We start from the raw sequence: 24,478 nt of genomic DNA on the forward strand, positions 1-24,478 counted from the left end.
GCCACTGGTCGATGACTGACACGTGGCAGATGACTGGCGTACGCCTCCAGGACATTGGCGTGTGCCAGTTTGGTTTTGCTGGGGCTGTTTGGCTCTAGTTTGAAGGGTTTGATATGGGTTTGAAAGAGGCTTGGGACACTCAAAGTTCAAACACACCTTTGTCCTTAAACTGTTTTCGACTAAAATCATCATTGGGGAAATAAAAGATCGACAAATAACGTTATCTGGACAGTTCAGAATGGGGTGTCTACAAACACCCAAAAACTTCTCCTAGTCATGAAAAGGAGAATGGCACATAAGTGATGCTAATGTTAATTTAAATTATTTAATGAGTGGCTTGGATACATCATGTGGTTGAAGATGATGACCTGATTTTGAGGAAAAGATGACTGAAAATAGAAGCAATAACCATATAGGGTTCCATTTGGCATCAAAATCATAGAGGACGCTGACCATGTGATGGAAATTGGAAGTAGGTTGGTCCCCTGACTAATTAGGCTACACCATAATAGCACAGTTTAAGGCTAGGGTTCAGGCCCCCCAAATACAAGTAAATGTAGGGTAAAACAGTGATTTCACATGACAATGTTACCATTCAACGGAAGGCCTCGCTTTTTAAGGTAAGACCCATTTTATCAAGAGTGGGCAATGAGTTGACTCGAGTCGGTGATCGAATAAATAGCTCTTTGGATGGACAGATCGTTGCCGCCGCCGTTGGTGGTGATGAAACCGAAACCCTTTTGCTCGTTGAACCAAACGCCCCTAAGTTAAACCTGCCCGTTGAACCAAACGCCCGAGTTAAACCAATTGTCTCCCATTTCAGATAGGAAACCAAACGCCCTAACAATAGTTCCCGCCGTCGCCCCTCTCACCGATGCCTATGCCGTCATAACCTTACCGCCTCTGCCACAGATTGACAGAGGAACATCCAAAAACAAAACAGGAAAAAACCTAGACTAAAAATCTAAAGAGAGAGAGGGAGAGAGAGATCTGATGTAGGGAGGGAGGGAGGGGGTGGAGCCATTTAACATGCATAAAGGTTATCAAAATCCAAGAATGTTTGATTTCTTCCACAAAAAAAGAATGATTGATTGACTAGCAAATTTAAAGCGGGATTAGGTGTCCTGGGAATTTTTTTTACTATAATCAGGTGTCCTATGTTTAGTCTCACAAATGGCAATAGTGAGAATAAAATTTGTCCCATATCTTTTTTGGAACAAATTTTATGGAATCAATCATCACAAGGAAACAACAAATTTTTTCCTCCGAAACATAAGTGTTTATATTTTTATTTTTTGCCAAGCAGTACACATTGGCAGGGGTTAGGGACAGTTAGTAAGTTAATCCATGTCCAAAGATTGACCATAGTTCTGAACCACAATGGAGGAAATACCTATACTGCATTCGCTAAGTATTGATGTGAAGAAAGTCGTCCTCGCATTGTGATACAAATGAGAGCAGCTCCAGAAGCAACATATTACACGGACAGAAGTCGGTCAAAAAACAAGGAGACAAGCCACACGGATCCAGTAAGCCAGCATGTCAACAAATACTTATTTACGGCAACAACATGCATACTTTCAACTGCAAAAGCCGATATGTGTGTGCACTGTTCACCAAGGTAATTTTTCCTTGGCTTGAGATTTTCAAGATACAGAATCAGACACATCAGGGACATCATCAAGGATGAATTGACCAAGTCTACCAGTCCGAAATAAGGTGAGGAACTTCTTTGACACCATAGTCCGAGCCTCCGATGCCTTGTGAGGTATCTTAAGTGCCTTCTGAAGAGCTTCAAACTGCTGTTCTATGAGAATCTCCAAGTCGGTTTCATTTTCAAGACTACCATTGAAATCTGTGAGAGGTACAAAAAGTGCTCGTTGTACTTCAGTGACAAGATCCTGTGGAAAAATTTTGTACTTAAGTTACAAAAAGCGCTCGTTGTGTAGAGGGAGACAAGAAGATTTAAGCAAGCCAAAAAGGGAACACTTCCAAACACATGCTAGTTATGTCAAACATCAAAGAATTGTGGTACTATGAATAAGTTCACCATAACCAGCCATTGTGTTAGCACTGTGAGGGGAAAGTATCTTAACATTTTCCTTTCTGACATGGCCACACTAACAGTCCATCAGGAAAAGAGAAGAAATGATTCGTGTTTCTCAACAAATTTCACCACCTTTGGTGAGAAAGGGAATGGGACTTTTACGAATCATATTTCTCTTCATGCCTTGCTGTTTCTATTCACTTCTTACAGTTTGTCACAATTGAAACAAGAGAGGGGTTCCCTTTTCCCTCCAATTCTTATCTTTTCTCACTGAATCTAATAAACCAAATAGGGTGTAAGTGAGATCAATGTAACATGGAATCTTCTACTTGTCCAGAAATGCAAATGCAACAGCCATATTTCTCCTGTGAAGAATTTCATTTTTGTTTGTCTTGCTTGGTTTGACTCAACCCTCTCCTGCAGGCACTGCGACAACTCTTTTAGCACACCTTATTTTCCAGTAAAGGATTATGTTTCTGCTTATATTGTCTAGTCCTGACTAATTAAATGGATGACAGGTATCCCAAAGCACCCAGAACTCTTTTGGTGTAACAACCCTCAGCAACACAAAACAGATCAAACCAATTTGGAAGGCTTTTGTTCTATACTTAGCTGAGTTTCAGAGTCCCAAAGAGGTCAAAAAAAGCATCCATAGATGTGCCAAACTACGAAAGCTCTTCTGAACATATCAGTCCTCAGAGAAATTGGCGACAGTTAAACAAAGGGGTAATATCTTTCCTTCACAAAAGGTTAAGAGGCTGATGCAAAAAGATTCGCCCATTATTCACCAATACAAAAGTGATCAAATGTGCCAGGTAGCAATAAAAAGAGATTTCACACTATCATACTGTGGCGTGAAACAATTTTTGCATAAAAGTTCTTTACGGCACATAGAACTAATCAATACCACAAAACCTATAAAGAAAGGATTGCCGCAAAAATTAGAGTCATCACCAGCAAGTTCAGTTATAACTTCTACTCAAAGATGGTAATATAGCCATTTACGGCCCTCAGCTTCATACAATGCCGCAAAAGCTTCATGCTCATTAGGTAAATAGCCATGTAGGATAGTTGAAATATTCATGAAATTTGGTTTCAGGCAATCTTTAATACTAAGGAGAAAAAGATACTGGTGCTTTTGACAAGCATGTATTTACCTCAATGTAGCGCACGCCAGACCTATCCAAGGGCTTCCTCTTTGGGAGAAGATCTTTGAGATTATACTCATGTTTTTCACCTGATTCAACCAGAAGGCCCTCCATTCTTCTATCATCCAAGTGCTTCCAGTGGAAAGGGGTGCCCCGAGTGTTCAAAACCGCCATTAAATATTGAGCAATACGTTCTTCACCTACTACTGAATCTTTTACAGATCCTGAATGTTATTGACATAAGTTAATTATCCTGATGGACTGAGAGTCTGAGAAGCATTAGACCATATACACAAGTGTAATTCTAGTGGGAAAGTTTCAGATGGCAAAAGTGACGAATTCAAGACGTTTGGACATTGTTCTTCTCCCTCTAGGCATGCTGCGTGCTATTATTGAGGCAAAGAGCAGCAGAACATGGCATGGTCAACTCCAATTTAGGACAATTTAAGACATCTAAATATTAGATGCTCCCTCTCTAGGCAAGGTCTTTAGGTAACTTTGGCACAACTTCCATCTTAAGCAAATTTCCACATGAATTACTGACCTTTATGGAAATAAATGAACATGAAGCTTTTCCAGCATTGTAACCATACTAAGATAACTACAAATATTTTCTCAATGATGATGCAAAACAATTATTTAGGTGCACCATAGAAGCATGACATTGCTAGTAAATACTTCCAGAAATCATTGATTCTTTCCGTAATATACCTTAGATCGTACAGTTAGTGTAAAATACCATTCTAGGGTTTAGAATGGAGAATGAGAAAAAGATATGAAGGAGAAATAGGGAAAATAGGTTCCAGATCTTAATCAGCCCCACCCCCCACATATCTATGATACCATGCCATACAATTTCAAGAAAACCCTGGCTAATACTAAGACAGAGTTAAGGAAGAAATAACTCAAACGCACGACTCTAATAAGTACTTAGGAGAGAATGATTCAACGTCAGCTGCTCAGCAATCCATATTCAAACATACTGAAAATCAAGCATACTGGAAAAGCTGTATTGAGAGTATTTGACAGATATGAAAGTAAAGGAGATACCTGCCAAAGCAAGCTTCAATCCTGTTTCAATGTCTGTGATACTTGGCACTAATACTCCCGGAGTGTCCAAAACATATATGCTAGGCTTGTGGGCTATCTGTGAGCAATATAATCAATGTTAGCACCCAAAATATTGCACAGCAAGTAATGTAACAAATGATTTAGAACAATGGTACACCGGGATGAAGGCAGGTCACAGGTGGAGGAATTGGATTGAATGTACAAATGCAAGTACAAAAGACGAAAAAATTACCACTCGATCAAATGGCCTCCAATAATAACATAACTGTAAGAATTTGTATATGTTCAGATATACTCGAGGAAAGAAGGCTCTAGAACAAACGGCCTATTCTGAATTCTAATGTCAATGTGGTAGATCAGATCCCACACTTGTTTAGTATTTCTTCAAAACTAACCACTGAATGCTTCACCAGTCTGAGAGAGAGAGAGAGAGAGTGGTCGCAAATTAGAAGGAAAAAAAGACAAGAAGATGCCGTGGTTAACTGATCATAGATATTTACTGAACAACTTGGTCTCTCCCTGGCAACACTCTTTCCTGGATTCAGTCTGAAACAATGGATTCAACAATGAAATAGGAAATACAAATGATAATCTGATTGTAGGGAAGCATATACACTACACAAACCGTGAACAATCAGAAAAATTAGATGTCATACAAGATTAACTTTGCATGCATTCTAAAAATTAGTCTCCAATCATTATTCACAACACAGTAAGAACAAGATGTAAACAAAGAACAACAATAATAAAAATTCTTCCACAAAATTGACCTTAAATCCTGCAATATCTCGAGTAACGCCAGGCAATGGTCCCACTGTAGCACGCTTCATCTTCTGCTGCACTAAGAAAATCTAGAAACTTTAAACACTACCTTAAGGCCATCAACACTGGGAGTTGAATTTGTCTACAATTCAATTAGAAATAATAATCACAATTACATATATTTCCTTTGATTGTGAGAGAAACTGCGTAAAAAAATTTACCAGGAAAGCGGGATGAAGCAATTTGATGAATGGAGTTAATTAAAGCTGACTTGCCAACGTTGGGAACACCAACCACCATAACAAGGAGAGTAGGTTCCCTTGAGATTAGCTCCTTCAGCTTGAACTCCACAAGGGCAAGAAGCTTTGGACGAAAACCGAGAATCAGAACATTTACATTTTATAAGTAACTGAAAATAAGAAGTGTATAGATCAAACATCAAAATAAGACCATTCTTATCCTGAAATAATAAATTGAGTTCGTATAGGCATTTTGGTTCCCGCAATCAAAATAGCTTCTCTGGCTATATTTTCTGCGACTCTGCCCAAAACTTAAAGCTCGAAGCACTCAAAGACTATCAATATCCAACTATAGGAAAGTAGAGGCTTATATTAGTTGTAGCTAGCTGTGAGCTGGCATTTTTCCTTACTATTATAAGGGACTGCTACTTGTAGTGCGCAGTGTACCAGTGAAAGGGAAAAGCAAATTGAGATTAGATTCTGAAAAAGCAATAAATTGAGAAAATAATAGATCCATCTTCAGGTCTTCCTGTACTTGTGTTCGACGAAACACTTGATAAGGTACTAGGGGTACACAACATGTATCATACGCACCCAACAAGTAAGTATAATAGTACAGTTAACCACATAATAACCATCCTCAAGACTTGCATTTCATGAATATCAGATGAATCTACCAAGTTTTGGGATCAATGTAAGTCGAAATTAAAGAGAATAATTAGGTTTGTTTGTGCGTTGATAGGATAGGGTTTTCAGCTAGATTGTCCATATGAGGGTTGTGAACAGTACTGCAGAATCATCTTGTGAGGAGTAAAAAAGTGGAAGAACGCTGCCCTCACAATTTCGAGGAAAAGAGATAAAAGAAACAATCTGAAACTGATAATACTGGAAAAGAACATTTTAATCTTAATTAACCAAAAAGTACAACTAATCTTCTTCGGAAAATACTCGCTAACCTTCATAACAGAACCTTTGCTATGCGCATTTATTGAAAGACAATCTTGCTTGCACGAGTCGAAATAACGAATCCATTTCTGCAAAATTTAAACCGCAAAGAACCATAATCATCACAACAGTCTACATTTATATCGATAATATCCCTACAACACCAATTACCTAGAACCAAAAACTAAAGGTTTGAGGGCATCTCCAATATTTACATCAAGTACAAATTTGTTCAAAGAAAGGCCAAAAGTGAGTTCCAATCCCTTTCATGAAACATGTATCAAATAAAGGAAGTACCAAATCCTTCATCGAATCAATGATAAACCAATCTAAACAATTTGGCTGGAGATGCCTTTGTATGGCCCGTCACTAAAGATTGGTTTTTTATTGGCTTTTAGTTGCTTATAGACTAGACTAAGGGGTGCCAGTTATCATGGGTATACTCAGCGTGATACCATACAAAAGAGTTGTTAACTTCTTGTCATCGTCACTTTGTGCTACTACACTCACCCACTGGTGTTAATCCTCTCTCCCTTTCCGATGTTGGTTGGCGTTCCGAAAGATGATAGTGGCTCAACTGACGAGAAACTAGAAGAGGAAGAAGTAAACAAAAGAGGTCCAAGCCAGACGTTAGAGGGGGTGCACTAAAATAATGCGTTCAATGGTCTCGTCGTTATTGTTTGAGAGCCAATCCAAAAGGTTTTTATTCCTCCTTCAAATTCACAATGGTCAAATGTTTTATTCACACTTGTTTCAGAATTGCTAGGAGAAAGGAACTGCTACCCTCTCAATCACGCATGAGAGGAACTTCCCTTGAGCCTTGTAACTTTCTAAGAAATCGCAGATGACGGGTTCCTTGGCTCTTTCTTTTTGGTTTATCTCCACGTGATTTTTGGCACAGCCTCTCCAATTCTGAGAGGTTCCTTTTTGACTAAAGCCTCATTGTATGTCCTCAATTTTTATTTAATATAAGCTTCATTATCGAAAATGAAACGGTCCGGTTTCGGCTAAGTTGGGTATTTGGGAAAATTTTTAAGGGGAATTTAAACAGAGCAACGAGTAGAATGCATCATATCAGATTAAGCTGCTTGTAGTTGAAATTTAACTCAAATCTTATCCAAAGATCAAGAAATAAACACACAAAAAAATAAAAAATTAGGGAGAAACAGCAGCACCTGCATTATGTTGGGATTGGCCAAATCTTTCTTGTTGAGAGCGATGACGCGCCTTTTCCCAGCGAGCATTGGCTGGAGATCTTCGTTTGCAGAGGACAGTGGTATCTGTAGGCGTAAAAGGATATGTAATTTAATAACCAAAGGCATTGTTACATATACATTCTTCTGTATCGAGAGATCGAGATCGAGATCGAGATCGAGAGAGAGAGAGGGGAATACGCGGGCATCGCGGACTTCGATGACGAGGTCGGAGACCTTGAGGCGGTCGCGGATGGCGCGAGTGGCGGCGGCCATGTGGCCAGGGAACCAGTTGATGGTCCCACCTCCCTTGGTAAACCCCATCTCCGCCAATAATCCCTTCTTCACTATTTTCTTCATTCTTCTCTCTCTCTCTCTCTCTCTCTCTCTCCCCCTTCCTCCCAAACCCTGAACCCTGAAATACGGGCGTCTGTTTTCCCAACACCAGTAAAAGGCGCGATCACTGAACACACGCTTTCTTCACGCTTGCTTCTAGTAAAAGCGTAATTAGTGTATGATATATTTTCGAACATCTCGCACTTGGCCGCGTTTTATTACTTGTGAATGCATTTTTTGACATCTGGCCGCGTTGTTTGGAAGCGTGTTTACAGAACACACGTTTTAAAAAATAGACTTAGTGGTAAACTGAGGGAGACCAGTTGGCCGAAACACATTGAAATAGATAAAAAAAAAAGAAAAAAAAATCTTTCAGTCGCCTCAAAATATTTTTCAGGCTCTCTTTTGGGGATTTATGTTTTTACAATATTAATATTTCCCTAAATATTTCTTTGTCTTTATTCAATTTTCTTTCGCGTTAGTTATTTTTGCGTCAAGGTTTTTTATTTATTTATGGATTATTGATTTGTTTCGACGAGAGAAATTAAAGAACTATAAAATTATGACCCAAACTCAAATATTATTATTTGAAAAAGTCCGAAAAGTTTGAATTTTTGTCAGTTTTTTTTTTTTTTTTGGAGTTTTCCAAAAATAATTGAGTTTGAGTCATGATTTTCCACTTTTTTGACTTATCTTGTTGAGACGAATCAATAGTTTACAAATATGAAAAATATTTGACGCAAACTAACAATAGTTTAGAAAAAAAATTCTATTTGGCAGGAAAATAAAAATGTCTGCGTAGTTTCATTTAACATTTTAATAGAGCAACCGTCCAAGCAAACACCACAATCTTTGAGCCCGTCCAATTTCTTGCCCGAATGGAGTCAATGGAACACAAACAGAACCAAAAGATAGTAGTGTATTCAGTTTACTAGAATAAGAACACCAACCAACTCGCCAAATCATGAACCACATGTTTCTTGCATACTTGAACCATTTCTAAACTTTTGAATCATGTATGCCTGAAAATCAAAACATATTTCAATGAAATCTTCATGGATGAAACTCATGGAATCACTTCGTAGTCTCCTGCCAATTCGGACTAGAAAAACTTGGTAAAAAGCATCCAAAACTAGACTTGCATAAGTAAAACCTGTTTACCCAATCAACTCTTCACTATCCTCAGATACGATCGCATTAAACAGCATACCAACAAAAAAATTCCAAGAGAGTACAAGTGAAATTGATAAAAAAATCAAAACTTTAGAGGTAAAGAGGGGAGAATAATGAACCACTGAAGCTAGTATTATGCGGTTGCCGTTTCGGCGCATACTGATATCTCTTCCCCCAAAACTTCTGCTACCCGGCCGCAATATTTTTCATATAGCCGCAATCTTTTTCATGTGGCCGCAACTTATGAATCTTGCCGAAAACTTTAAACTTCTGGCCGCAATCTCACCACGACGATGTCCTTTGGAGAATTCGTAACTCGCGTTTAAAGCTCCACGACTTTACATAAACCCACCTTTCTCCCCTCCTCGTCGTGCACAGTGATAACGCCTTTACGTATTTAGAAAGAATCGTGCACAGTGATGACGTTTTGCAATATTTGGCGGCCAGACGCAATTTCAAGCGGCCAAGGGTAGTTTTAAGCGGCCAAGTGTAGTTTCCCGCGGCCATAATACATGTAGTCGTGCACAGTGATCGCGTCTTTCTGTATTTGGCGGCTAAACGCAATTTAAAGCGGCCAAGAGTAGTAATAAGCGGCCAAGTGTAATTTAGCGCGGCCATAATACATGTAAAGCACAAAAGAATCGTGTACAGTGATCGCGTCTTACTGTATTTGGCGGCCAGACGCAATTTCAAGCGGCCAATGGTAATTATAAGCGGCCAACTGTAATTTCTCGCGACAATAAAAACTTAATTGAAGCCTTCCCTACCACGGGTTGGTTTTAGGATAGATGGTGAAAAGCTGTCCGACGGCCGGCCCCCTCTCTCTCTCGAATTCTCTGGTATCTTTCTTCTCCCTCCCATATCTTACAAGAACAGGTACATCTCTCTCCTTTCTCGGTTCTAATTAGTTTAGTTTCAATTTCAATTATTTTTCAGTCATTGTTCAGGGACTTCAAGCATAAACTCTCCTTCCGAATCAGTCTGCCAATTTATGTTTGAACTTCCCAAATAGTGGTTCACAATTGAAGCTTTACAGACCCAAAACAAATCTGCAAAACCAACAATTCTCAGCTCGGTAAGGGCTCATTCGAGTTCTATTTATTTACTATAAACGAATCAAACCGAAGCCTCATTATTTGGCTCATTTATACAAGCCCAAACCATTCAAGTGTAAGGTTTGATTAGGCTCGCGAACCTTGAATCAAAATATAAATAATAGTTTGTGGAGGACTATTCATAGATAATATTTTAGTGGGGTATATATGCATTTGTTGTGGAGATCTCAGATAAGGTTTTGGTGTTCTTGATGGATTTTGTGTTTTTTAAGTTTTCGGCTTATGTTAGGTAATATTGATACATTGCGGTAAAATAAAAATCATCAAACTCGAGTCAGAGTTCGGCTCATTTGAATTTTACAAGTTTTGATGAGCCGAGCCTGAGCTTCAAAAATTTTAAATGACCCTAACTCAATGCTGAGCTCAGCTCGATTCAGTTTGTTAAACTTCAACGAGCCGAATCCACTTGAGCCCAACCTCTCTGAAAGTCTTAGACAGCCAAACTCGAGCTAGACCAATATTTTGTCGTGCTTAAGCCGAGCCTCCCAGGGTTCGAATCGATTCGACGTGTCTGCACCCCTATATCTAACACATCAAAAAAAATATTTAATTTTGCCTTCTTCATTACTTTGATGAAACCTTTTTACAGGTTTTCACACACATTATGCATCTTACAACTCTTCCCATTTGCTACCTACTTGAACTTTGAGCACATCTTCCGAATTTCCACCTATGCCCCAATCTTCACCTCAATGCCACTCATTTTGATCATAGCCTTTGGAAACTCCAAATCAAATCTCAATGTCAACAACCCTCTTATGCTGCCTGCATAGTTCTGAACGATTATACCAGTTGCAGCTTCTCCCAAGAGCCTGTGGTCCGACTCTAGAATTCCGTTGCCATTGCGCACATTCATGAAGAAACTTGCGTCGAGTTTGAACTGGCTATCTTTGTCCAAGGCCACACGTTTTGAGCCATCACCATCTTTGGGGCTGGTAGTTGTGGTAAGAATGCTTGATTAATGGTTGGATCTGCATTGCCTGTGTTTGTGAAGTTGTATAGACGATAACTGAAGAACAAACAATCTGTTTGGCCGATGGAATGTGCTCCTGCAAAACAAAAAAAAGGGGGTACCACAAAATAATACTACATTTTACATCAATTCCCCATTACAAGTGAAAACATTCTAAAGAATCTGGATTGGGTACAAAGTGGACCTCGAATGAGCCAAAAACAAGTTGAGAGCTACCAACTCCGTTTGTTTTACAGTTATGAATAGGCTTCACTGAGAGAAACTGAAAGCATTACCAACTAGTGTAACAAGGTCATGGTCATCTAGGCCTTTAGCCATGAACTTCTGCCTCTGAACTGCAATGGAATCTGTAGGAGAAGGTAAATTTGAGGCTTCAGCTTTGGAAGAGACCCTGCCGTCTCTTCTTCCTGTTGGCATTTTATCAAACTATCAGGTATAAGTAGTATGCCCATGAGAGAGAGAGAGAGAGAGAGAGAGAGAGAGAGAGAGAGAGAGAGAGAGAGACCAAGACAACAGCATCACGGGCAGCCAATGCTAGTATGTCAGCACAGGAGACAGCTCCCGGGCACAAGGCCTCTAGCTGCATGTGTTTTTTCATCATCAATTACTTCAAACCCTCTTAAACCAAGATTTGGCAATGCATTCCTATCACCAGAAGCTCCTGTTATCAAAATGGAACCATCGCAGCCCTATGGACTAACAAAGTGTCATTTTTGGTGCACAAAGCTCCAGCCAACAGTAAAACCTCAGAGAAAAGAAGATATGTGGTTCTTCTATGTGATCATGCGTGTAGCTAATAATGGTTACGATGAATATTTTTTCAAGAAAAGTTGATGATGTGACTGCATGTTATTGGCCAGATGCGCGGGAACAAAAGGAACACACGACTAAGCTGGTATTCCAGTGCACTCCAAACTGTTAATGTGGTGAAAATCTTGAAATACATGAATCTCAAGACAAGATCATGGTGTTGGAGAGAGAGTAGGCATGTGGTTTTCACCGTAGTTAATCCTAATTTCAAAGAATTGGAAATACCCTTGGGTTGATTCAAAGATTCATTACCTGAACAAAACAGTCAAGGAAATGAAGCCTAAGCAAGCCAGCTGCAATGGTTGGATCTTTATTGAAGTGTGCTTCAACAGTGGCCCTGATTATTTCCTCTGCTTTTGGGCAAGAAGAAGAATAGAACCCTGTTTTCAATCCTCCTTGGCCTTGTACATGAAAACCCGTTATCAATATCACTAACAAAACTGAAAAAACAACCTCCATTTGCAGTACTTAGTGAGTGCAGAAAAATCAACACAACACTCATTGTGCACCTGCACCAGTAGTACTATTTATAGACGATTTGCTCCATTAAGCTTCTACTGTAGTTTTGATTGTTTTTCTCTCCACATTTTTGGGCTTTTTTCCCATTGAGGTAGTCCCTTCCTTTCTGTGGAGACGTGTGGGACCATTGAAGATGGTGGTATCCAAACCAGGAAAATTAAGATGGTGGATTATCTTTTAGAGTTTCATGCGGTTACTGGAGAGCGGGAGAGAGAGTTCACTGAATATAGAGTTTGAAAGGAACTTTCACTTATCTTTGATGCCTTGGCTTTATTCCTACTTGATGCGATAGAACTCTCTCTCTCTCTCTACTTTGTTCTTTTCCTTTGTTCCTAGCAAATATTGTCATTGCGTTCACATTTACTTTTTATTTTTGTGTTTGATTGTTTGAGTCGGTTGATTACATGCAAGTATCATTCTCACGCAATATTTGCCTTTACTTCAGTTCCTAATTAGGTAGGATATTGCAAAAATTCTAATGAATTTTCTGGACTGCAACATGAGAGTAATATGTTACTACTAGAGTTAGCCTTTGTTGCTATATACTGGGAGGCAGCAGGATTATTTCAAGATTTCAATGCATTTTGGAAGCTGGGAGCATGCAAAGTCATCAGTACATGTAGCCATACATTATCTGCTCACCCCAGTCCCCATCTTCACCCATCTTTAATCACTACATAAGGTTTATTATCCTCAAGCCATTTCCTGGTTCAATTGAGTAATCAGACAGAAATGGTTCAGATCAACAAAACGTTAGGTGAAAACTGTGAAATTCAAAGCCCCTATCATCTTATGCGGTATCCAGATTGTATGGGGATGCACGAGATCCTCTGTACCGAAATAATTATCTACATCCTTATATAATCCCAACTCTGTGGTAACGCCCCGATTTTGTGTTCATTGAGATTCTCTGGTGATTTATGTGATTGAAAATTCCTTAAAGGGGAGGACAGAGGTACCTAGGTATGGATAGCCCCTTGGCAACATAGTTTGGATTGTGGTGCCTAAGCAAATCCTACTTGCCTAATGTGAACATGAGAAAAGTGCCATCTTTTGAGGTGTGAACCCAAGGCCATTGTAAGGCACAAAGATATATAAGTGGCATGCTGAGTCATAAGCGTTTCAAAAGGTCTTGCATAATTGTATATTAAAACAGAAGATACCGAGTGTCACCCTTCTGGTTACAGATATTAGCTCTCCACATGCGAGCAGACCTGCAATAGTTGGTCTTGTGTATTGAATTGCACTCTCCACACTTGGTAATGGTTCCAAGTATTGAAACTATGCCAACTTACTTGATCTTCTCGCTCAAAGATGACGTATTTACGTTCATAGATTCTTCCCAAGAACGAAAGGAATGTGTTTTTCACACATCCATCGTACACCAACTCCCTTGTTCAATTGCCACAATCGGAATACATTTTCCTCTTTACATCCCAAAATTTCTATTTTCACACACAACACCATCAGCAAATTTCCCGTGCTTGGTCTTATTAAAACTGTGGCACTGGTTACACCATAATTTTGTAAATTAGTCAATATTGGTCGACTAGGTCAAATTGTGACACGTGTCGACAATACTTGGACTAGTTTTAAATAGATGTTATGCATATCAAGGAATCGAATGGACTGATCGACGGTTGAAAGTTTTTCTTAACTCAAAACGTGTCTAATGACGAGTTACAAGCAGATCATGCACGAAGCAGTTAACAAAGGCAGTTGAAAGGAGCAAATACAACATGAGATCGTGTGAAGTAACCGCCTGTCCAAAAACGTGGAGAAAGAAGAGGGAGAAAAGAAGTAACCGCTTGATTCAAATTAAGGGAGGGAATTCTACCAAGTTTGGATTTCAAGTCGAAGTTGCAGCCTATAAATACAAGAACTAAAAACGATTACGAGCCCACTCAATCGCCCAAAGGCTTCTACTTTTTATCTGTACTTTACTTTTCTCGCTCTAGGAGTAGTTTGTAACGTAACCGTCTACTCGATTGTGTTCTCACTGTCGATCGACTTCTACTTTGAAGAATAATAAAGTCCTTTTGTTGTTCTTCTTCCATCTTCATTCACTTCACTAAGTTTGCTTCCAGAGAAGTCCTGAAATACAGCAAGGAACCAAACTCCACCACCACAAACATCCACATTCCAGCACTTCAAACATTTCCCTGTTGACTATCGACAGCAAGTGAAAAATAAACACACAGGCAAATATAGCAGTTTGTTTTCATCATTGTTCTGATGCAATAGTCTTCTTGTTGTTCACATAAGCAACCAATAAGCCTCAAGTGCAAACACAAAGTAGGGAATACGGGAACACACGAGATTTTATTATTCAGGCAAGTCGAATTACAATATTGAAGGGCTTCTCCTCTTATAGATTTAAGGAGAAACATTAATTCACAACAAGACAAGCATAACTTACAAGGATAGACAATCATATCTTACATGAGAGACAAGCATATATTCGTATCTTACATAAGACAAACAACTTTCACTATTCTCAAAGGAAATTAAATGAGTAAAGACAAAGCAACAATATTCTCTCACCTTTACTTTTAACCTTTTTTTTTTCACTTCAGACACAAAGTGACAGAGAGTCACACTTATTGCTCACAATACACCAAACTAGTAAATTAACAGCTGGCAGATGGTGATGACTTCAATCCGAGTAGTATTGCCGCATTGGGAATCATCTGAGTCATACTGCTAGAGAAGGACCTGATATATCGGGTGGTCACGGTCTCTGTCCTCCATTTCATACTAGGTGTGAAATCCATCCAAAAGATACTGAATTTTTTGGCGCCATTCTTCTGGACCTTTCTAGGAATAGTTTGGTGTTGTTTTGCTAAATATAAACCATTATAGTCAGTTTGGTTCCCCGTTTGCATAGTTTATAATTTATAACCACCAAATTTTCAAGTGCAATAATTCTAAGTTTATGTTGTCTTTAAGACTGTATCCACCAAGTTTTCTTTATACTAAAACTGTTGAGATTAACTACTGTGAGATTCTTGATTCATTTTTTCCATTTTCACTGCAGGATGAAGTAGAAAAGTTAATCTGTGGTTCGGTTTGGTTCCGTTCTTTATGCTCAAAAGTTCTATTCCGTACCAAAAATGTCCAACCAAAGGAACTGATTCAGTCAAGTGTTTGGTTACTCAAATAGATAAACCATGTCTGATTTTCAACCCAAATTTATATGCTGTTTGGTTTGGCCTCGTTCACCATGCTCAATAGTTCTGTTCTAGACCGAAAATTTCCCAACGGAAGGAACTGGCTCAGCTCAGTGTCTGGTTTACACTCAAACAGACGAACCATATCTAATTCAACCCAAATACACATCAACAAGTGTATTTCTCAATCTGCTATTTTAATCTAACTGGGTGCTCCAATGCAAATTTGTGGTAAGCTCTGAATTACTGGAATTAATATCAAGGCAGATCACTAAATTTCCAGACTTATGCTTACACAAGTGGGCTGAAAAATATGCATTTTTTGTTACATGTGGTAGTGTCTAATACATGCGTGAACACAGATAACAAGATAATCAAAATTACGCTACAGAACTGACACTTTTGTAATGCCTTCCGCAGCATATAACTACTTCGCTATTTGTTCCAGAACAGGAATTGTACTCCACGTGTCCTCCATTCCATTAGCCTGGAGTGATGGCAACGAGAACACGCTGACAGTTGAGCTTTTGCTTCGAATTTCTGTGATTGTGCAACGAGAACGCGCAACGCTGAGATTGTGCTCTTCATATATAAGCTTTCCATATACTCGATCTCTGCTAGTTCCTTGGGACCTCTAAGGAGGCCATCATTCTCAGTCGTGGTAGAAGTTGAGGTTTCATCTCCAACATCCAGCTGATCAGTTGAAGTTGGGGGTTCGTTTATGGGGAAGAGGCGATCAAGCAACGCCCCACACTCTTTCATGAGTTTGAAAAGCAAGTCATTGGTGAAGAAGGGTTGTTGCAAGACTTTCTGAATGTAGGGAGAGCGGATGAGAGCTCCGGTTCTTTTGTCGTAGTTTTTGAGTATCTTTACCAATCCTGTCAGCATTTCGAGGTGAAAATGAATCAGTTTGAGCCAATGGAGAAAAATAGATAAGATTTGGGATCTCCTGAAATCCCACAAGTTGGCATGACAAATGAGATGGTTTGGGCACATAGGAATGTAAGATGAACTTTCAATTGAATCATTACCCATGCTTTGCACGATCCATAAAGTTTTCAGCCAATAGAAGATTCAGATTCTACCAACTCTCCAAGCTCAATGAGCAGTTGAAGTTTGCAAAACCTGGGCCTCACAGAAATTCGAAGCTATACCCATAATCTCTCTGTTTGATGTCATTTCGTTTTCCTAAGCTCGATCATTTATACCAATACACCACTTTTATGGTGATGATTCAAATCAATATCCACCACTTTTACGCATTTCCTTTTTTTCAAACCCTTCTCACAATACATGCATGAGGCCGTACCATGATTTGAATAGCATCAGTCAAATTGCAGCTTTTGGCTCCAATAGTGGTCATGGTAACAAAAAAAAAACATGTGATGATTTAACTACCGTACTAGACTCTGCATAAAGGTAAAGGAAAATGAAAATGGGAACTACCTGTATAGTTAAGGGCACTGTAATTCTCCGACAAAACCATCTCTCCATGGAACTCCACAGTCTCCTTCCATATGTTTATCTCTTTGCTCAAATCTCTTGCCTTTGCAACTCTATCTTGCAAGCCCTGTAGCCCAACCCAACAAGAAAATGTTACCTCACTAGACCTTGAATATAAACCCAAATCGTCTCATCTTACTATCTATGCTTATAGAGTCAGAGATGTGGAAACCACAATAACTGACTAATAGCCTCACAAAACCATTAGACATCTTAGATTTTTCTCCGCATCATGGCAAATGCTGAGATCACAAAATGTGTACATAAACAACAACCTATCTCCATGCATGAGGTAAATTGAGATACTACAACCTAGTGATCATCCTTATTGTCCGGTGATCATTGAACATCTTTCAATACCTAAAGGAGGAAGAACTTAGTTTCCGTTTGACCAAAAAAAAAAAAAGAGAGGAAGAAACTAGCCACCAGAGAACTTATACACTCCAGGTTTGGATATTGCCTGTGGGAATCCAAAATGTGGAAGTCACGACGACAAACGAGACTACATCCTGACTTTTTAGACACGTGAACATCAAAGGGATTGAGATGAAATTTAACAGAGACAATAGTTATTTACATAGAACCACCCAATGAGAAATTTTTTCTAACAAGAATCGTATAATCTTCTTGGACATAGATGTGGGTTTGAAAGGAACACCAGCTAGCTGGTAGATTAATGCAGCATTTAGCGCAGCTTATAGAGGTCGCAGCTTGTTAATGCTGCAAACAGCCTTTACAGTTTGGGAGTACAGGGGTTTACTATGACACTGCTTATAGTTATAGCTTATTAAGGCCACTTAAAAAGTGCTTTAAACCAGTGGTGGAGAAAGGATTTTGACCAGGGGGATTAATAGACATATTTTTTATCGGAACTTATACTTATTATATCACAAGGTTTTTGCTTTCCAATACTTTACATTTGTCCTTTGAAATGATTCTAGCCTGATGCAATTAAGGTTTACCAATCATTTTGTTTTTTTTTCTTTAGGCTACTTCTATTGTCACGTGCTTTTTTATTATTTATGAAAGAAATTGAGAAATGAGAATGTAAAATAACCATTTTTTTATCAAATCAAACCAAAATTATCAAGATTATAAGTAGCTATACATGAAAAATTATCAATAATATTCAAAATCAGGTATATACAAAATAAAATTTTTAAAACTCGGATGCTCGAGGGGGGATTACAAATATTTGTTGCATCACATGCGCCCCAAGCGCAATTCAATTGCGCCCTAGGTGCATTTATGTTGCGCCCAGGCACATCCTCATTTTCTCTCTTTTTGTAATGTGCCTCAGGCACAATTGAATGTGTCCCGGGCGCATTCTTTTTTCTCTCATTTCATAATTGCGCCTCAGGCGCATTTGAATCGAGGAGCATTCAATTTTTTCTCTTTCAATGTAATGAACCATTGAATTCCATGCCAACATGCTCAAAAGTGCAAAAATGTTTTAACTGTGAACTCCATTATTCTGGATCAAAAAGATAAGTAAATAAGCAAAAAACTCCGGAGGTCAAAAATTGGTCATTGGTTCTTGTGTTAGCCCATATTTATTTGTCTATATGAGACAAATCTTGAACAAAAAATTTGGGGTCGAGGCACTTTCAAAAGGAAACAAAACAATTTAATTCCAACATATGACATCCATGGGCTTAATAGATTTCTAGCATTTGAGGGAGTGATCGATCTCTAGAAGAAAAACCATGGATCAATCATTAGGCTTCAACGCAGCTCCACCCTGGCTTCTTCATCAAATCATTGTTGTTCATACATCTCCGTAGTTCTTCAACTCCATCCCACCTCTCAACAACAGCCTGAACAACAATTATAATGTTTCGAGGCTGGCCTTCTATAGTCTCCAGCCATTTTGGACTAAAAAAAATCACTGAAAAAGGATTTGAAAATATTTGATGCATCCCGATTCCCATGCGCCTCAGGCGCGTTTGAATGGCGCCCCAAGTGCACGCAAATTTCCTCTTTATTTTGCAATGCGCCTCAGGGGCAATTGAATCACGCCCCGAGCGCATTCTATTTCTCTCATTTTGTAGGGCACCTTAGGCGCATTTGAATTGCGCCTCAGGAGCATTCATTTTTTTTTTTTTTTTTCTGTTGATGTAATTTCATTCCTACATATACCATCAAGTGGCTCATAGATTTCAAGAATTTGAAGGGGCGATTGATTTCCCAAAACAAACTCATGGGTCGATCATATCGTTGTTGTTCATACTCTCCATACTTCAACTCTAAACCAACTTTCAACAACAGCTTGAACTTTACCAAGTGTAGTAGCCAGCATTTTTAGGTTCCAAATCAAAGAGCCATTTTGCTACATATTTCCCTCATTTTTGGTTCCCATGAACTCTACAGGCTGCCAAAGCTCTCCCAAAATCCTCCCATGCCACATGGAAAAGTCACTAGTTTCAGAATCATACCAAATGCCCATTCCCAGACCGGCCCAACAAATCCTCGTTGAGCTTCCCAGAATCCCATTCCGAATCTCCATGTCAAGGCATAAAAGACTCTACAGCCAGAGTGGCTACAAGCAAATAATAAGCTCAAGATCGAAGGTCATACTATTCGGCTCCATTCCTTCTTCCACCATTTGACGAAAAAATTGCAGGGCTTCAAAACCTAGCCCATGGGCTCCACAACCCTCAATCATCGATTTCCATGTCACGAGTTCTCTATTTATCACGCTATCACAACATAGTCTAGCATAAGAAATGCTTCCGCTTCCTGTGTACATGTTTAGGATAAGCATGGATAAACTGGGAGGATTTGGCATTATCAGTAGAACTGAAACTGATTTTTGTGTGAGCTAAAATCCAAGGTTCTGAAACTCCATGATCTCCTACACAACTTGCAAAGCATTAAAGAACAAATTATGAATCATGTAACCTGAGAATCAAAACATATATCATTGAAATCTTCATAGATAGAACACATGGAACCACTTCATACAGGCTTCTTGTGTCTCTCTTATGCTCTAACAATCCTTATAATGTTTAAGGGATTCCTTTTTTTAGTCTCCTGCCAATTTGGACTAGAAAAACTCAGTAGAAAACAAATTAAAAAAATTTGCAGCATCACATGCGCCCCAGGCGCAATTCAAGTACGCCCCAGGCGCATTTATGTTGCGCCTGGGCGCATCCACTTTTTCTCTCTTTTTGTAATGTTCCTTGGGCGCAATTGAACGACCCCGGGCGCATCCTATTTTCTCTCATTTTGTAATGCACCTCAAGCGCATTTGAATTGCTCCTCGGGAGCATTCACATTTTTCTCTTTTGATGTAATGAACCACTGAATTCCATGCTCGAAACTGCAAAATGTTTTAACTGTGAACTCCATAATTCTGGTTTCATAGACAAATTATGCTTCTTCAATGGATGGTCGAGGCTCTAGATGGATTCTCCACCGACTGGTTTGTAGTTGCAAAGGCCGAATGGAAACTGGTGTTTAATTGTTTCTTCGAACGGAAGTGAGTAGGCTTCGCACTGGTAATTTGCTTCACAACTTATCCAGCGGTGCCACTACCAAGACTAAAGGTAAAGATCCTTCAGCTCAATCTTTTTGCTTACTGGATTGTGTTTTTCATGAGGCGGATCAAACATACTACGTGCTAGACAGTTGGGAAGAAAGAGAAGAGTCATATGATTTCTTTCCCTCACTTTTCTATAGCTTTGATCTTCGAAACCCAAATCACAGAGATGCCTCTCCCTCTAATCAAAACCAGATAATCGAACCAAAAAGCTTAGACAGAAGCATTTCAACAACAAGAACAGTGGATCCAAAACAGACCAGAACGCCACTAGGCCCCATGTTAAGAGTAGTTCAATCCTTCTGCAATCACCACTAGGCCATCCATGACAAACCATAATGCCATGTTTGATTCGTTGGCTTGAAAAACAGAGAACCTTGGTATGAAAGATGGCCTAGTTACTAGCAGTTTTGTTGACATCATACAGACCAAAATAGATCGTTCCTTCAAACACAAGAGGTCGAAGAAACAATATTCCAATGATATGAGATAATATTCACTTCGTGTCTCACTGGTGAAGGTCGTAAGTGGATCATTATTTAGGTGATATTGTAAGGATTCAACTCCATCGTTGAAGGAAAAGACATCTGAAAGCATGACAATAAGTTGTAACACAGTGGCGTTTGTAAACTAATCCTTCACATATAGTACCCTTCTTGCATTTTTTTTTTTTTTGTGGATTAGCAACATGTTGCTTATCCACTTCTTTTTCCCCTCGATGTACCCTTATTGAGCTTTTATAAAAAACATCTTTTGACAAGCAAAAAAAAAACTATGCCAAACTGTCAAATAAATACTTTTGAAATCGGAGAGAGGTCATGCAGATGCAGGCAATGGTTGTGGCAAAATAGTTGCAGAGTCAGACAATTGTCTTTAAATGAGAAAATGCCTTTATTTGATGCAATATTTATTGTTTTCATGGGAAATCAAAAGTCACAATCCAACATGACAATTGGCGAACAATATCTCAAGTGTAGTTAACATGATCTTGAAAACTTCTATAGTTACCATACATGTATGTATTACCAAGTTTCAGATTTTTAGTGAAAAGAAACAAAAGGCTTAAAAAGCATCAAATGTAAGGCTACAGACAGTTGACATCAACACTGTAATAAGACCTCCTAAATTACACACTTTTGTAATGCGCCCGGGGCGTGTCCTATTTTCTCTCATTTTGTAGGGCATCTCAGGCACATTTGAATTGCACCTCGGGAGCATTGCTTTTCTCTTTTGATGTAATTTTATTCCTACATATAACATCTAGTGGCTCATAGATTTCAAGCATTTGAACGGGTCATCAATTTCCAGAACTTAAACCATGGATCATCCTTTAGCTTCAACTTCAATGCCGCTCCACCCCGGCTTCTTCATCAAATCGGTGTCGTTCATACCTCTCCATACTTCTTCAACTCTATCCCACCTTTAAACAACAGCTTGAACGTTACTAAGTGTAATAGCAAGCATTATTGGGTTCCAAATCCAAGAGCCTTTAGCTACATATTCCCCTATTTTTTGTTCCTATTGAACTCTACAGGCTGCCAATAGCGCTCCCCAAATACTACCACATGGAAAAGCCTCTAGTTTCAGAACCATACCGAAAGCCTCGTTGAGCTTCCCAGACCAACTTAACAAATCCACGATACAAGTGTAATGATTGAGATCAGGTTCTATTCCGAATCTCCATTTCATGGCATAAAAGACTCTACAACCTTCACTTAGAAGGCCAAGAGTGGCTACAAGTAGATAATAAGCTCAAGAAGGACAATACTATTCTGCTCCAGTCCTTCTTCCACCATTTGACGAACAATTTGTAGGGCTTCGAAACCTAGCCCACGGGCTCCCCAGCCCTCAATAACTGATGTCCATGTCACGAGTTCACTATTTATCATCCTAACAGCCATAGTTTCAAGCCGCCAATATTAGTATACACAATGATGAGGCTTTTAAAGATTTCAGCCGCAGAACTCCTAAAAAAAAAAAAAAAAAAAGATTTCAGCCACAGGTTCTAAACTTCCATTGCCCATTTGTCGGAACAGTTTTATGGCATTCTAAAAATGGAGGGCATTTTGAGTATGATTCTAAAACTAGTGGTGCTATTCTTAAAGGAAATTTGTCTAAACAATATGAGCTACTCTACCCTTGTACCCGCACTTTGCATAAAAACCCAAGGAATGAAGTTTGGAGAACACTGTGATAAAGTCCATTTTCAGTAGCAAAACCATGCAATTTTTGCCTTGAAAATGATTATCATTCTCCCCAGAAGCTAAAAATACTTTTTACGGACTTCTTGTGCCTCTCATATGCTTTAACAATCTTTATAATGTTGACTTGAGGGGCCTTTTTTGGCTCCATCCTCCTGTTGCCAAGCACACCACAAGGACAACTATCCATTCTCCGTTCACTAGCACTCTGCCATGTGCTTTGAAGATCCCAGGCGTGGATTTGGAGTAAATGCTTTGTCTAAGCATGGGGTTGGAACAGCGGTAATTTTTGGCCTATAAAAGGGCCTCTGAGCTCTGTATTCTGTATCTCTCTTGAGTGAGAGACCAGAGAGGGTGAGGTCTGTTTGTATAGCTATGTAGGAGAGTGGTGAGGAATGAGAGTCCTTGCTGTAAAGCTTTCCTCCCGTTTTGATAATAGCTCTGTTTACCTCTGTGGATGTACCCAATTTTGGGGAACCATGTATATCTCCTATGTTTGTGTTCTTGTGCATGTGTTTTGGCTCTATTTGATCCACTTGGGGCACAACAAATAATGTTTAAAGGATTGCCTTTTTTTAGTGTCCTGCCAATTAGGACTAGAAAAACTCAGTAAAATAAGAATCTGAAATATTTGCTGCATCCCATGCGCCTCAGGCGGATTTAAGTTGCGCCCAGGCGCTTCCACATTTTCTCTCTTTTTGTAGTGTGCCTCAGGCGCAATTTAACGCGCCCCAGGCGCATCCTATTTTCTCTCATTTCTTAATGCGCCTCAGGCGCCTTTGAATTGCTCCTCGGGAGCATTCACTTTTCTCTTTTGAATTTTTGATGTAATAAACCATTGAACAAATAATTTATTTGTTCACTTTGCTCATATTTATTTGCCTATGAGACAAATCTTGAACAAAAAAGGGGGGCCTTGAGGCAATTTCAAAAGAAAACAAATAATTTCATTCCTACATTTGACATCCATGGCCGGGCTCATAGATTTCTAGCATTTGAGGGTGTGATCGATCTCCAGAAGCAAAACCATGGATCAACCATTTGGCTTCAACGCAGCTCCACCCCGGCTTCTTCATCAAATTGTTGTCGTTCATACATCTCCGTAGTTGAACTCCATCCCACCTCTCAACAATAGCTTGAACAGTACTAAGTGTCGTAATAGCTAGCCAGTATTACTGGGTTCCAAATCCAAGAGTCATTTTGCTGCAACAACGAAGTTTGGAGAACACTGTGATAAAGTCCATTTTCAATAGCAAAACCATGCATTTTTTTTGCCTTGAAAACTATTACCATTCTCCCCAGAAGCTGAAAATACTCAAGTTTAATGTCTCACTGGTAGACCTTACTTCATCTTGCATTTTGTTGAAGCACTTGTCTAACTTCCATGATATCCTGTCTTGAAATGTAAGTATGTAACAAGAAATCAAGATATTCTAAGAAACAATATCCCTTCTATCAATTTCACTGAAAAAGGTTTCTATCTCATCGATACTACCTGCATTACTATACATTTTCGAAATCAAATTTTTCATCACAGAAGAATGCAATTGCTTCCTGCATTACTAGTTTCTTAGACTAATTTGAGTACGTGGGCGAGCACCGAGCGATTTAAATTTCTATTCACTGTGAACATACATCGGCTTATAGAATAACCACGAGATTGGGTGTAGTAGGCCTGCTGTGCTTTTCCGGACTCATATGAGTGATTCAAATCGTTCATACTTGTTCGGCT

The 24,478-nt window shown here is 39.1% G+C and overlaps 1 protein-coding gene and 2 pseudogenes across 2 annotated transcripts; all 3 read right to left on the bottom strand.

The window, feature by feature from the left end:
• Positions 1–1,381: 1,381 nt before the first annotated feature.
• On the bottom strand, positions 1,382–7,838 carry LOC131319513 (short integuments 2, mitochondrial). Of its 2 annotated transcripts, none has more exons than XM_058349792.1 (8): positions 7,607–7,838; positions 7,388–7,492; positions 6,224–6,301; positions 5,250–5,391; positions 5,037–5,107; positions 4,246–4,342; positions 3,205–3,419; positions 1,382–1,901 (listed from the first exon to the last, which is right to left on the bottom strand). In XM_058349792.1, exons 1-8 carry the CDS (start codon positions 7,763–7,765, stop codon positions 1,647–1,649), a joined length of 1,122 nt encoding a protein of 373 aa, XP_058205775.1. In that variant the 5' UTR covers positions 7,766–7,838; the 3' UTR covers positions 1,382–1,646. The 2 variants fall into 2 exon arrangements, with proteins under 2 accessions (XP_058205775.1, XP_058205776.1); XM_058349793.1 differs by having other exon boundaries at positions 1,382–1,855; positions 7,607–7,819.
• A 1,865-nt stretch (positions 7,839–9,703) lies between these two features.
• LOC131319139 (peroxidase 25-like) lies at positions 9,704–13,497 on the bottom strand (annotated as a pseudogene).
• Positions 13,498–15,410: 1,913 nt separating this feature from the next.
• LOC131319149 (SPX domain-containing protein 2-like) lies at positions 15,411–17,601 on the bottom strand (annotated as a pseudogene).
• Between the last annotated feature and the right edge of the window lie 6,877 nt (positions 17,602–24,478).

The sequence above is a fragment of the Rhododendron vialii genome, chromosome 3a, assembly GCF_030253575.1.
Source record: "Rhododendron vialii isolate Sample 1 chromosome 3a, ASM3025357v1".
Classification (NCBI taxonomy): Eukaryota; Viridiplantae; Streptophyta; class Magnoliopsida; order Ericales; family Ericaceae; genus Rhododendron; species Rhododendron vialii.